Source organism: Pelophylax lessonae (assembly GCF_965119305.1).
Source record: "Pelophylax lessonae genome assembly, chromosome: 3".
Lineage (NCBI taxonomy): Eukaryota > Metazoa > Chordata > Amphibia > Anura > Ranidae > Pelophylax > Pelophylax lessonae.
This window is the reverse complement of record NC_138770.1, coordinates 85102990-85117943: the sequence shown is the minus strand read 5'-3', so window position 1 is coordinate 85117943 and position 14954 is coordinate 85102990. Positions and strand designations below refer to the sequence as shown.

The following is a 14954-nucleotide window of genomic DNA, read 5'->3' as shown; positions in this document are numbered from 1 at the left end:
GATGTCCGAGATTATATGGATAGAAAACGCTAATATAGTGATGTACCATAAAATGTGTCAGCTTGATGACGAAACGCGTAGAGCGTAGGCACGTCAGTTCCGCCCTTTGAGACGCACATCCGGTTGCTGAGACGCACGGCGTCCGGAAGTACCGCTATACGAGGGGTTCGCGGTCCCTACCTGCTTACGGATGCTGTATCTTTATTTTAAATGTGAGTACTTTATGTAAATTGTTTAATAAATGGACACATTTTACGGTACATCACTATATTAGCGTTTTCTATCCATATAATCTCGGACATCATTCCTAATACTCTGGAGCGCTGCCTATGATCACACACTACACATCGCTTGCCTAAATACCTGATTACTGGAAGGAGGAAGTGCATTTGATCCCAGAAGGAGTGGAGAGGCTCACCGCAGTTTTCCGGGGAACACCCCACAAATTCAACGCTGGTTACCCCTGTAGGGGTGCCGCTCTCTGGTGAGTGCGGGCTATATAGGAAGGGGAGCACGGAAATTCCCTCACCCGGCACCCACATCCTGATCCATCACTGGGAAGCACCCCCTCCATCCATGAAAATTTCTTCTGGCACCTTATAGCACAATATTGCTGCACTATTTTGGAAGATCATTATATTGATCAAATCTGTGGACTTTCTTCACTTTTATTACGGACTATTTAATTCTTTGTGTATATTTATTCCTGGAATCCCTATAAGTGTTTTTAGAGATCCCAAACTATTCTATTTTCACTTGGCACAATATTTAATTTTTTAGTACCATTTTTATATAGTGATTCTCACCTGGATATCCATTATTTCACTTTTTTGGTATTGACATTTTACTCCTGATATTAATACACCACTTGGCACGTTTCATCACTTTACAATTGTTTTACTTGGATATCCACACTTATCTTTTAATAGCACTGCCACCTAGTGTCTACATTATTTATTACATGAGTCACCTTAATTATTTATTTATTTTTAGACTCACATATTTTCTACCAGTTGGGACATATTTATTGCCTGTAGGCACTGCACACATTTTATTTATTTATGTCATTTCACTTTATTTTTATTGGTTTATGATTAATTATTTATTAATGCTATAAGTTTATCAAGTGTTGGTTAGAATACACACTGTGGCATTACATTGGAATCATTGGTTATATATAAGGACCATTACTTATACCATTGTTATCACATTTTTATCACCTACATCGTCCTTGTATTTGTAAGATATATTACTCCCCTGTATATATATATTTTTTTTTACAATTACTGGCAGCGCCAATTACCCTATCAAACTCCTATTATCTTGATATAGTTTTACTATATTTTTGGGGTAGGCTGCAGCTAATCTAGTAACCAGATCCATTCGCGCGGAATTTTCTTTTCATCATCAAACGCTCAGTTCATACAAGACAGCCCAAGAATTTACAGGAACTGGAGGCTTTTTGCCAGGAAGATCGGGCAGTTTTACCATCTGAGAAGATAAAGAGCCTCATCCACAAATACCACAAAAGACTTCAAGCGGTCATTGATGTTAAAGGGGGCAATACATGGTATTAAGAACTGGGGTATGTAAACTTTTGATGAGGGTCATTTGGGGTAGTTTCTGTTGTCCTTGTGATTTAAAAGGCGTAAACACAGTTGATTGATAATAAATGGCTTCAGCCAAACACTAACCAGAAGTGAAAGAAATGCTTTTGCGTTATCATTCATATTCTCTGAAAAATGGCCAAGAAATCATAAAATTCTGCCAGGGGATGTAATTGTAAACTTATGAGCACAACTGTATATACTGTTGATGAGAAAAGGTATTTAGAAGTTTAGATTTACTAAAACTATTGCTGTTCCATGTTCTGCGTACTGTGGAAGACCAGATCTAGTGAACGCAGGGTCCTGGGTTAAGCTTTGACAAAAAAAAATAAGTGGATTGTTTTTTCTGCAGAGCTGCAGCAGATTGAACTCCTAGCTTTGGTAAATCAACCCCTATGTATTTTATGCAATAAAAGGATTTGTACCTGTTTGTTTGCAATCTTTTTGACAATGTACACCATGTGCAGGAGTTACATCATTCATGTGGCCAATCAAGATGGTTGAAGATCCCAAAAACTAATTAATGGAAGCTGCAAGATCCAAGCTCACCTTCTTTTTTACACATCAGCAGATCCTCCTTGGATTCTTGCATTATGCAAAGTATTGTTGGATTGACGGCTAAGTTTAGCACAAATTCTAACTATTAATTTCTGATTTTGCCAGGTGACTGCATTTGAGCTTGTAGGGGCCATGGACTGGTAACACAGGGGAAAAAAAAAAGCCAGTTTTTTGGCAGGAAAAAAAACGCTCATATAGAGCATTTTTGTACAGGCGTTTAGGCTCAGTTTAAACCTAGGAGTCCCAGATCGCGTGCAGAATCGCTGCGATTCTGCCTGCGATCTCGAATTATACCAAATCGTGGGGCGCCCGTGATCAGTCACTTCCAATGGCACCCAGATTGCGGCCCCATTTTTCTGCAATTGTCGCCTGACAAATCGCAGTAAAATCACGCAACCAGAATTGCAGGACGCCTGTCACCCAAGAGAAGTTCTTGCCTCGATTGGGATGCCATTGGAAGGGATAGGGATCACCGGGCATCCCACGATTTGCCGCGATCCAGGACGCCTAGATGTGAACAAAGCCTTCATGGGTTTTTTTTGCCAGAAAACTCCTCTAAAAAATGCAAATCAGAAGGGTTTTTTTTCTGCCTCTAAAGGATATGCCTAAAATACACGTCTTTATGTGCATGGACTCATAGGATAACATTGAACTGCTTCTACAGGAAAAATGCAAAACTCTTGTAGAAGCAGCATTTTTTTTTTAAGCCCAGTGTGCATGGACCCTAAAAGGACAGAAATATAGGTACAGCCACAGCAAACTTGATTTAAAAACGATAGAGTCATGGGAGCTGCCATTTCTGACTTATTCTAGGGTCCAAGGCTATAGCCCTCATAACTAGTGAATTTCTGACCAGAGAAACAAGATTGCAGAGAGTTCAGATATTTCAGCCGTCACCAGCTACACACGTATTACAGATAATGACGAAGACGGTCGTGCATTAAGGTCCTTTAAATATTAAATCAAAATGGCAGCTCCAATAAGTCCATCCTGGCAGATTTCCTTTAAAATGAACCTGCAATATCTGGTGATATGGAGGGTTTAGCACCAGGAGATTGTGTGTTTAATCTGGATTTGTACAGCCTAGGCCCAGCGGCCACCACAAGGACCAAATTTGTAGAGCAACAAAGAGGTGCAGGAACCAAAAAGATATTTCTGTTTTAGCACCGTTTTGCAAACAGATTTGACTTCACAGACTACACAAAGCTTAGGACACAAAAACGGAGTAACTCACAGTCTCAGCAGTAGGACTATTTATGCTTCTGTTGTGTTTGTCGCATCATTATCAGGCTCCCAGATTGGACAAAAGAGCCCAGTAAAGGCGGCGATTGGGGGGTGGCGGGCGGATTTGGTACCTCCTTCAGCCGCCTGTAGAAGTAATTTAGTGGCTGTAAAATCACTTCTACATTAACCAGTTCTGGACTGGAAGGATTTGCCCCCTTAACCTTCCTAGCGGTATTCCCGAGTGTGACTCGGGGTAAGATTTTTGAGCCAAAAGCGGTAACCCCGAGTCACACTCGGGGTAGCGCTGGGAAGATCGCTGGATCCTGGTGGAGGTTTCACTTACCTTTTCTCCGGGATCCAGCGATGTATGAGAGCGGTGTCCGGCGGCGGATGTTCCTCTCGATCGTCTGTAAGCCCCGGCTTCCGTCTCCGGCGACGTGACGTCCGCCGGGGGGTGGAACCGGCGGCAAATTCAAAAAGTATAAACACCAAACACACTGACACACTGTAATCCTATTGGATTACATTCCCAAAATATAATAAAGTGACCTTTTTATGCCCCCCAGTGCTTTCTCCATTGCACTTCCTGCATTATTTCCATACTTTGTATCTGGATTATTGCAGAGCGACCATGGCCTCAAGCAAGCGTGCCGCAACATCAAAAGCGATGTATGACCTGCTGGGCGATAGCGACAGCGATCCCGAATCGCACGGAGAGTGGAGTGACAGCGATGCATGGGAAAGCTCATCATCCGACGAAAGTGAGTTTAGTGATGATGATGTGCCGAGCGATGTGCGTACGTGGTGCGTGATCGACTGCGGTATGGAGCACGTAGCGCCCCCAAGGTTCCCGTATACCGGAACGCCTGGTCTCAAAGTTGATGTTGAGGAGGATAACCCCTTGGCGTATCTGCAGCTTTTTTTGACCGATGAGGTCATCGAAAAAATTGTTGTGGAGACCAACCGGTACCAGCAACAACAAACCGCAGCACATCGGCGGTTTTCCAGGAGCAGGATGTGGGAACCCGTTACCAGTGCGGATAACTGGAGATTCCTGGGCCTTATTATTCTGCAGGGAGTGGTGGGGAAACCCCTGCAGAAGTGGTATTGGACCACCAACAAATTATTGGCCACTCCTTTTTTTGGAACCATAATGTCGGAGTACAAATTTTCCCTTATAATGCGATATTTGCACTTTGCCAACAATGAGGAGTTTGATGAAACATCTCATCCGGCTCCGAAGCTGAAAAAAATCTGGGACATTTATCAATTAATTTTGAAAAACTTCCAGCGGTCCTATGTCCCAGAAAGAGACATTTGCATTGACGAAAGTCTTATGGCGTATAAAGGGAGACTTAGCTGGATCCAATATATTGCGTCCAAGCGAGCACGCTTTGGAATAAAATCCTTTATGCTGTGTGAATCCAGCTCTGGATATATTTGGAACTCGGTCCTATATACCGGAAGAGGAACTAAGTTTAACCCAAGGTTCAGCAGCTATGGGATGGCAACTGCTTCAGTTCTGACGCTGATTGAGCCTCTGCTGGATCAGGGGTACTGTGTCACTACAGACAATTTTTACACCTCCCCAGAACTGTTTGAGTTCCTCCTACAGCACAAGACGGATGCTTATGGGACCGTCAGAGCAAACCGGCGTGACATGCCCCCCAGCTTTGCCAACAAAAAACTCAAGCCTGGAGAGTTAGTTGCCTGGCAGAAAGGCAAAATGTTGGCACTTAGATGGCGCGACAAAAAAGATGTCTGCCTGATGAGCACCATCCATAGCACCGCCACTGTCATGGTCCATACAAAAGGGGGAAAAGATGTGCTGAAACCGCAACTGGCCCTGGATTACAATAACACCATGGGAGGTGTGGACAGAGCTGACCAGGCCATGACCTTCTATCCAGCAATGCGGAAACAGCAGAAGAAATACTATAAAAAAATTTTCAGACACCTCCTGGAGCAGTGTTTATGGAATGCCTTCATTCTGCTGAAAAAGAAAAGCGACCGGCCTATGATCCATGCGGACTTTGTGTGGAAAATTGCGGAGCTGATTTTTCTCAGGCACCAGACACCAACTGTAAGTCGATCCGGACGCCGTGCGGCTGGTGTCGTGAACCCCGAACGACTGACCGGTCGTCATTTTATGGACCTCATTCCGCCGACGGAGAAGAAGGCTGCACCCACAAGAATGTGTGTGGTGTGCTGTTCCAAGCACGACGACACCGGGCGGAAAATAAGAAAAGAAACACGGTACTACTGTCCAGACTGTGATGTTGGACTTTGCGCTGTACCCTGTTTCAAAATTTTCCACACCCGGGACGTTTATTGAAGCAGTATGAAGAGTAATATTGCATCCTTTTTGGGAAAAAAAAAAATATATTGCATCCTTGATTGACAAAAAAAAAATGTCAGTGTTTTTGATTACATGATTTACTATCATTTATTGAATAAAAAGTGTTATTTTTTGGAAAAAAAAAAAGTGTTATTATTATATTATTATTTTATAGTTATTTATTATATTATAATTTAGGATTTTGTGTTTCAAACTTTATCATACTCGGGATGTTATAAAGAAGAACACACGGTAAAAAGAAATCATTAGTAAATAGCTGGTTTGGGCTGCTCATTCTCCAGAATTGCAAGCAAAATAATGGTACCGCTTTCAGCACCTAAAATCCGAAAGAATCATACCGCCAGGGAGGTTAATGACCAGGCCATTTCTTGCGATTCGGCACTGCGTTACTTTACGGACAATTGCGGATGTTCGACGCTGTACCAAAATAAAACTGATGTCCTTTTTTTCCCCCCACAAAAAGAGCTTTTCTTTGGTGGTATCTGATTACCTGTGCGATTTTTATTTTTTGTGCTAAAAAAAAAAATCGGATTTTTGTAAGATCTTACCGTAAAATCCTTTTCTCTTAGCTCATTGACAGACGTAGTCTTCTTGATTCACAAGAACTGGGTTATGTTGTCTCCGCAGGAGTAGGACTAGGCAGAAAAGAAAAAACGTTCTGGCTCCACCCCAGGGGCAGTCCCAGAGGGTATATCCTCCCTCTCTCTGCTACAAGGCATCAGTTCTGTCACAAAGCAGCAACAGAGAATTTAACCCAACCCAACTCAATGATAGAGGGGCGGGTACTACGTCTGTCAATGAGCTAAGAGAAAAGGATTTTACGGTAAGATCTTACAAAAATCCGATTTTCTCTGTCGCTCATTGACAGACGTAGTCTTCTTGATTCACAAGAACTGGGACATCCAGAAGCAGTGCCACAAATGAGGGGTGGGATTGACAGAAATCAAAATCCAATCTAGAAGGCCCAACCGGTGCCAAACTAGAAGTTTTAAAGGCTCATTATAAAGAAAGAATGAGACTCAAATAAAAATTCCAACGGAAAAAAACCCTCGAGGTAGACCACTGGTCTCCTCAAATGGCGGCCTGCAAAACCTTGCGGCCAAACGAGGCATCAGACGATGCCATTACATCAACTTTATAATGTTTTGTAAAGGTATGCACCGACGACCAGGTAGCCGCCTTGCACACCTGGACCACTGACGCCTGATGGCGAAAGGCCCATGACGCACTAAGTGCCCGAGTGGAGTGCGCCTTAACAGGGAACGGGGGCTCCCGACCCTTAATAGAATAAGCCTGTACCACCGTCTGTCTGATCCATTTGGAAATAGTCGCGGCAGATGCAGGCAACCCCTTTTTGGGTCCATCCGGGATCACAAAAAGTGAATCCGTCTTGCGAAACGAGTCTGTCGTTTTCAAGTATACCCTGATCGCCCGGACCACATCCAAGGAGTGTAAAGCAAACTCCCGAGGATGACTGGGCTTAGGACACAGGGAAGGTAATACAATTTCTTCATTCAGATGAAATTCTGAAACCACTTTTGGTAGGAAGGATGGGTTCGGACGAAGAACCACCTTATCTCTATGAACCACCAGATATGGGGAACGACAAGATAAAGCAGCCATTTCTGACACCCTGCGTGCAGAAGTAATAGCCACCAAGAAGGCCACCTTCTGGGACAACGTAGGTAGAGGAATCTCCCTAATATCTTCAAAGGGAGGTTTCTGAAGAACCGACAATACTAAATTAAGATCCCAGGGTGGTAACGGCGCGTGCACTGGCGGAGCCAGGTGTCGCACCCCCTGGATGAAATTCCGCACCAAGGAATGAGTAGCCAAAGGCTTCTGAAAGAAGATAGCTAATGCTGAGACCTGACCCTTGATAGTACTCAAGGCCAGTTTCTGCTCAACCCCTTGTTGCAGAAAAGCTAATATTTGACTAACCGAATAAGACCGTGGACGGAACCCCAGAGGTTCACACCATGCATGTGCGATGATAAATCTTTCTGGAAGTCGCTTTCCTTGCTTTAACTAGAGTAGGAATAACTGAAGCTGACAATCCCTTGTCCTTCAGCACCTGGGTCTCAATAGCCAGGCCGTTAAAGCCAGCGATCGTAAAGCAGGATGGAAGATCGGTCCCTGAGACAGTAGGTCCTCCCTGAGAGGAAGTCTCCACGGGACGTCCACCATCAGTCTGACCAAGTCGGCGTACCAAGCTCGGCGAGGCCAGTCCGGAGCTACCAGGATTACTGGAATTCCTTCCTCCTCTATCCTGCGAAGAAGTCTTGGCAGTAACCCGAGAGGAGGGAAGGCATACATTAGCTGGTATTGCCCCCACGGGGCGATCAGTGCGTCTGCGGTCTCTGCTAGAGGATCGCGGGAGCGAGCCACGAATCTCTGTACTTTCCTGTTGAATCGTGATGCCAACAGATCCACATCCGGGGTGCCCCAACGTAGGCACAACTGGTGGAAAACTTCTGGATGGAGGGAGGGACCATTCCCCCTGATCCAGAGTCTGACGGCTGAGATAATCTGCCTGCCAATTTTCCACCCCCGGAATGAACACCGCAGAGATCGCTGGAACAAATCGTTCCGCCCAGCGAAGAATGCAAGCCACTTCCTTGGCCGCTCGGACACTCTTGGTGCCCCCCTGGTGATTGACATAAGCCACGGCCGTGGCGTTGTCCTACTGGATCCGAACCGGGCTGCCCTGGAGCTGCTCGGTCCAGTGAATCAGACAAAGTCTGATCGCTCTAAGTTCCAATACATTTATCGGCAACCTGGATTCTTCCAGGGACCAAAGTCCCTGGACAGATAACTGACCGAGAATTCCTCCCCATACGGATAGACTGGCATCCGTAGTCACTATCGTCCAATATATTGGCAGAAATGACTTTCCCTGGCTGAGCATCGGGGACCGAAGCCACCAGATCAGAGACTCTCTGGTCTGTTTGCTCAATCGGATCCGATTGTCCAGGGATTCCGGATTCCGATTCCATCTGAGAAGAATCTCTTGCTGAAGAATTCGGGTATGGGACTGGGCAAATGGGACTGCTTCGAAGGAAGCCACCATCAACCCCAGAACCCTCATGCAAGTTCGAAGAGAAGACCAGCTGTTGGATAGTAACAACTGGACTGCTGATTGAATCTTCCGGAGTTTCACTACCGGAAGGAAAACTCTTGACCTGACAGTGTCTAGAATTAGACCCAGATATTCGAGCCTCTGGGTGGGAACCAGAAATGACTTTTGCTGGTTCACCAGCCACCCGAATTCCTGTAAAGAAATTATAGTAATTTCTATGTTTTGTAGCAGGGTCTGAGGAGACTCTGCATGAAGCAGGAGATCGTCTAGGTAACCTAGAATCGATATGCCTCTTTGGCGCAGTAGTGCCAACATTGGGGCCAACACCTTCGTGAAGACCCGAGGAGCCGTGGCGAGACCGAAAGGTAACGCCACAAACTGATAGTGGTTCTCTTCTACGGAAAAGCGTAGAAACCGCTGATGTCCTGCGAAAATGGGAATGTGAAGATAGGCGTCCTTGATGTCTATGGACGCTAGGACATCCCCTGGATGCAGGAAGGCCGCTACTGTGCGAATGGATTCCATCTTGAATTTCCTTATGTTGAGAAAGGAATTGAGTGCCCTTAAGTCCAGAATTGGACGCACTTTGCCCTCTTTCCTGGGTATTGTAAATAGGTTTGAATAAAACCCTTGAAAACGTTCTGTCCAAGGAACGTGGACTATCACTCCTTGTTGTAGTAAATCCGTGACTGCTCTCCGCAGATCTTCTAAACGATCCGGGGATAGTCGGATATTGGAAGGGAAGAATCGTGCCGATGGGAGAGATCGAAACTCGATCTTGTACCCTGACCTTATGACTTCGCAAACCCACTTGTCCGGGATTCTGGAAAGCCATGGATCCGGGAACCGGCGAAGACGTCCCCCCACCCCAATTATGGGTGGGGGCGCACCTTCAGGCTTTGGACGATTTATCTTCAGGTCTGGAGGGGGAGGGCTTTTGCTTGCCCGACCAACGTCCCCTGAAGCCTCCTGAAGGAGCTTTGGAGGACTTAATTTTTTCACCCGCGGGACGAAAAAAACTTTTTGTGAGCAGAGAAAGAAGGCCCTCGTCTTTGACGAGTTCCTTTACCCTTAACATTTTGCGGTAAAAAGGTGCTCTTTCCACCCGTGAGATCCTTAATGATCTCATCTAAGTTGGCTCCAAATAGACGCTCTCCTAAAAAGGGGATATTAGCCAATGCTTTTTTGGAACCTTGGTCGGCTAACCAACCTTTTAGCCACAGTGTACGCCTGAGAACCACTTTGATTGGATTGCCAAAACCTTCGCCACTTTGATGCGTTTTTTAGTCCCAAAAGGGATTTCAGTTTCAGCTATTTCCGACGGAATACCCTGTAATCTTAAGGTTTCTTGAACAGATACAATGAGTGCGTTTACCAACGCTTCCTCTCGGGCTATGGCTGATGCCGAAACATCCTCCTCACTGTCTGAAGAGACAGTACCCGAGACACCAATCCCAGATGAAGTACCTGCAACTGCAGAAATAGGCTCAGATTCTGAATCCGAAGTTTCAGATAATAAGGGGTTAGGCGGGGGTCGCTTTCTTGCGCCCTGTCCCTGACAAGCCACTTCCACCCGGGACACAAAAGTTTCCATAATAGCGGACAATGATTCAACCGTCAGTGGGGTGCTGGAGGATCCTGCAGACACCTCGAGGGGATCCGGTGGAGATACATGAGTGGCAGGGTCCATGTTAATTCAGGACACCTCTGCCAGAAAAAACAAAAAAAATTTTTTTATTTTTTTTTTTTTAAATAAAAAAATACCGAACCGACAGGCACCCTCTCTTCACAATACCCTCTCCACCGGGGTGGGGGGTTGTGGACCACTCCGGACGCCTCGACTCTCTGGTTCCTGGCGTCCAAGCGAGACTTTTAACTCGCAAGGTCAGTCCCTCCAATGGGACTCCGTCGTGGCCGACCCAGCGCGGAGCTCTGGTCTGCACGCGCTCGTAGGCAGAAACCGGGGTGACCACTGGATCTCAACATCCAGCCCGTCGCCCGGCCCCGCATATTTACTTGAATGTGTCGCGGCCGACCAAGCGCAATGCAATGGTCTGCGCGCGCTCGTAGGCCGGCTGGGGTGACCACTAGTGTCGCCCAGTCCGGCGTATTTGCTTGAAGATCTCACAGGAAAAAAACACTGGAGAAAACTGCCTAAAAAATATTTTTTCTAAAGAAAAAATCTTGCCAGGACCAAAAAGATCCCAGCAAGGAACTTAGGTCCTTACTCCTGACTAGACAGAAAAAAACTGATGCCTTGTAGCAGAGAGAGGGAGGATATACCCTCTGGGACTGCCCCTAGGGTGGAGCCAGAACGTTTTTTCTTTTCTGCCTAGTCCTACTCCTGCGGAGACAACATAACCCAGTTCTTGTGAATCAAGAAGACTACGTCTGTCAATGAGCGACAGAGAAAAGAAATTTAAAAAAAATCGAAACCTTTTCATCTTATTAGGCCAATTTGTACTCTGCTACATATTTTTTTTAACAAAAAATAAACAGATTTGACTTGAATAGAGTATTTCAGTCTGGTTCACACCATGTACAGAGACCTGCATTTTTCTAACATAGGTCTCTGTAGGGACACAAAGAGAAACATTGTTTTCTACGTGCCCTGTTCACACCACAATGTTGCGGTCATGATTTTTTCTGTGTAAGAATACGCAATATACCGTCCTCTGCAAGGACACAAAGGAAAAAAAAAATAGTTTTTGTTGTGTGCTATTTGTTGGTTACTGTTGTGTGTTATTTTAGCCATTCTGTCGTGTGCACTTGCTTTTTGCCGAACGTAGTACCACCATCCTTGTGTTAGTACTCTCAGGGTGACATGGGAGTTAATTTGGCAGGCGCAGCAGGATTCCCTGCTATGTGTTAAATATTGATCATTGCGCTATCTCTTTTTTGGATAGGCCAATATTTTTTACTATCAAGACAATGAGGTCCTGAGGAAGCGGTTAGATACAAAACGCGTCAACCTCTTGGAGCATAAAGCAAAGATCTAGGATTGTATTTTAAAATGTATGGCTGGTATCATCCAATTAGAATACTCTTTTCATGTTATTATGTTTTTTTCATTATATCCTGGAATACTTACTTTTTTGTATAATAATGTCTGACCATCCCTTTCTGGTACCAGTAGTCCTCTAATCATTTTCTCTTTTGGTTAGAATTTATGGATGATGTACCCTATATTATAGCATGTCTCCTCTTTAATTGTTTTCTATGCACCCCGTTCCCACCACAATGGTAATGTCAAGTAAGTTTTTTTTTTCTGTGCAGAAACCTACTTTTCACAGATTTCTGCACAAACAAAATGAAGCAGATGATACTAGTGCTGTGGTGTGAACAGGGCACATGGAAAACAAATTGCTTTCCTTATTCCCTTACAGACTGGTGCAAAACTTGAATCTCTGCACATGGTATGAACGAGGCCTAAAAAACAAAGAAGACTTCTGGTGCCTACACTGTCTACATATGCTGCAGGTCACATGACTAATTCCAGGCTCATATAAGGTGACCAGCAAGTCCAACGCTCCCACCGGGGCCCTGCTGATGAAGTCACGCCCATTGACGCAACGCGTACGGGGGGAGGAGTCTGACGTCACCCGCAGCCACCCATTATGGATGCTTGATCCGAAAATGCCTGCACTATTCACTGTGTCAGTGCTCTGTTTGTAAGTTCATTTTAACTTGTTTTAATACATTTTGAGTAAGATGGAGAGCACTTAGATTGTTCTTACTCTTTTTTGAATGGATGACATGCCCATACCAAGTCGAGGATATATACAGGAGGATTGCTGTCAGCAGCCCTGCTCTTTGGCATGGTTACCCCTAGTGGTCACTTGCTGGAAGTGAGAGGCAGCATTACTCTCTGGTGGAAGGGTTCACATCTTGAAACAACGTTGTTTTTCATTTACCCTTTCTGCACTGAAGACATCTCTTCTTTTGGGACTTTTATGGACTCTCATACCACTGTGTGTTATTTTTAAATTGTCATAATTTCTAGCACTGCACTATTGTTTCTTTTATGTTTTTAAGGTTTGGTTGGTTTGACCTTTTTCCAGTGTTCAGCTGCTTACATGTTAGGTTTTTTTGATTTAGCGCTGAATAATTTATTGCTTTAATCTATTTGCACTAACACTCCCGTGTTTAGATTTTTGTAAATGCAAGAGTGCGGTGCGTCCAGGCGGCCGAATAGCGGTCTATTTAAACTTCCCTGATTGTGGATAGCCTCCCCCAGCTACACGGTTTTTGTTGGAAAGGTGAGAGAGTTTGGTTGCCTTCTTCTTCCACCCCCCCCTCCAGTCTAAGGCGGTATAACTAATGCTGGGTTTCTCCTTGTACTTTGATGCAGCCAGCAGGGACTTGTATCTGTGCCTTAAATATGGATTTGTCTCCGCCCCCTAGTGGCCAGCCCGCTCATACCAGGTATGTGCAGGGCTGAAAGGGGGTAGGGAGGGTTTTTTCTGTCTATGGCCATTGCCTCTATGTTTTGCATGTCTGTCTCCAGCTCTTCTAGGTCCGATCCGCAGCATAATGCACGCAGAGAAGATCGGTGTTCTAAATCGCAACACCGGCACTCCTCATCCAGGTCCAGACGCAGATCCCCCCATAGTCCTGGGCCCGAGGGCCAGTCTTCTTCTGCTAAACATCATGGCTGCTCAGAGCGTCCTCATGGAAGAAAATGCTGGGGATGTCGTATACTGGTTCTGGACGGTACGTCCCTCTGCAACTGCTGCTATGCCCAAGCAACGGGCAAACGGGAAAAATCGGACCAGCACATTGAAGATGTAGTGCGCAAGGTCCTCAAGGACTCTCTGGCCGAGCATAATCGTCCAAGTACATCTGCAGGGCCATCTCGCTCGCCAGAGAGGCAATCTGGATCAAGATCCGTTTGAATCTTCTCAGCCACCCTTCCATCCTTCCTTCGGATTCGGATGACTCCTGTCTGGGGTTTGAATTTAACCTAGTTTCCCCCTTGGTAAGAGCCGTAAGAGAAGCTCTCGATTGGGAGGATCCTGCAGTCTCCCCCCTGAAGCAGAAGAAATTCTTCAAACAATTATGTAAGGAACGTTTGAATTTTCAGTTCCTAGGGGAATTGGGAGATATCATCTCCGAGGAATGCAGTAAGGTTGAGAGGAAAAACTCCATGATTACTAAAATGGCGAAACTATACCCCTTCAAGCAGGAGGAAGTCAATTTTCCATTTTTTTTGCCTCCCAGATCACTTTTTCCTGCGTTTAGATGTTCCAGCTTTAAAGCAGAAGAAACCTATGAATTTAACAGTTTAAAAAAACATTTACATTCCCGTACCTGTCACATTAGTTGTGTTCTCAATCAAACTGTCAAACCATCCAATGGCTGGTGTCATAATCATAACTTATCACGTGTGCAGCATCATGGCACTGAAAGATTAAACAGAGGCCAAGATGGCAGCTTTCTTGGCTGAAAATGATAGGAGGGTTTACTTCACTTTAAAGGAGGTTAAGGCAGTTGATTCCTGGACACACAGACGTCTATTTTCTCTAAACGTTGCTAAACTGACTGCGCCTAAAACGCAGGCAAGCACACAGTGTGAATGGCATCATGAAAAAAATCATTACATACATTTATGGGTTTAGAAATACTCTCCAAAAGCATACAATCAAGCCTGAGAAGGCCAGTCTGAATGCTTAAAGTGCCATAAGATTTTAGTTTAGATCTGTATTAATGACACCTCTTTACCTGCTCAAAGATGTCTGTGGTAAACTTAGGAGGGAATGCTGGCGGAGGTGGTGGAGTGGCTCGCCCGTTATCATGACACGCCACGGGGATGGAGTTTACACAGCGGCCCGTGTTGTAATTACACTCCAAGGTATAACTAAAACCGAGGATAAAGAGTGCAGTTAGGTAAAGAGTTTGCATTTCTGAAGAAATTCCCTGATGAAAGTCTAGTGTAACTTGAATATTGGCTAACTTTCTGAATACAGATCTAATACATCCTGTAAATTTTTAACAAAATCCTTCTGAAAGTAAACAAGAAAGAAATATTCAGCAATCGGTGGCATGACTTTAATTCTCACAATAGGGGTAAAATGAGGTTTTATATCAGAGAAACAAAATTATCTAAGTAACCATTCATAATTGACTA

General features: G+C 44.9%; 1 protein-coding gene across 1 annotated transcript in view; it reads right to left on the bottom strand.

The window, feature by feature from the left end:
* The window catches only part of AGBL5 (AGBL carboxypeptidase 5), a 165109-nt gene that overhangs the window by 74152 nt on the left and 76003 nt on the right, over positions 1–14954 (bottom strand). The window contains exon 9 of the mRNA XM_082249750.1: positions 14549–14684. Within this exon, the coding sequence (XP_082105876.1) occupies positions 14549–14684 (136 nt within the window). The remainder of the gene's footprint in view (positions 1–14548; positions 14685–14954) is intronic.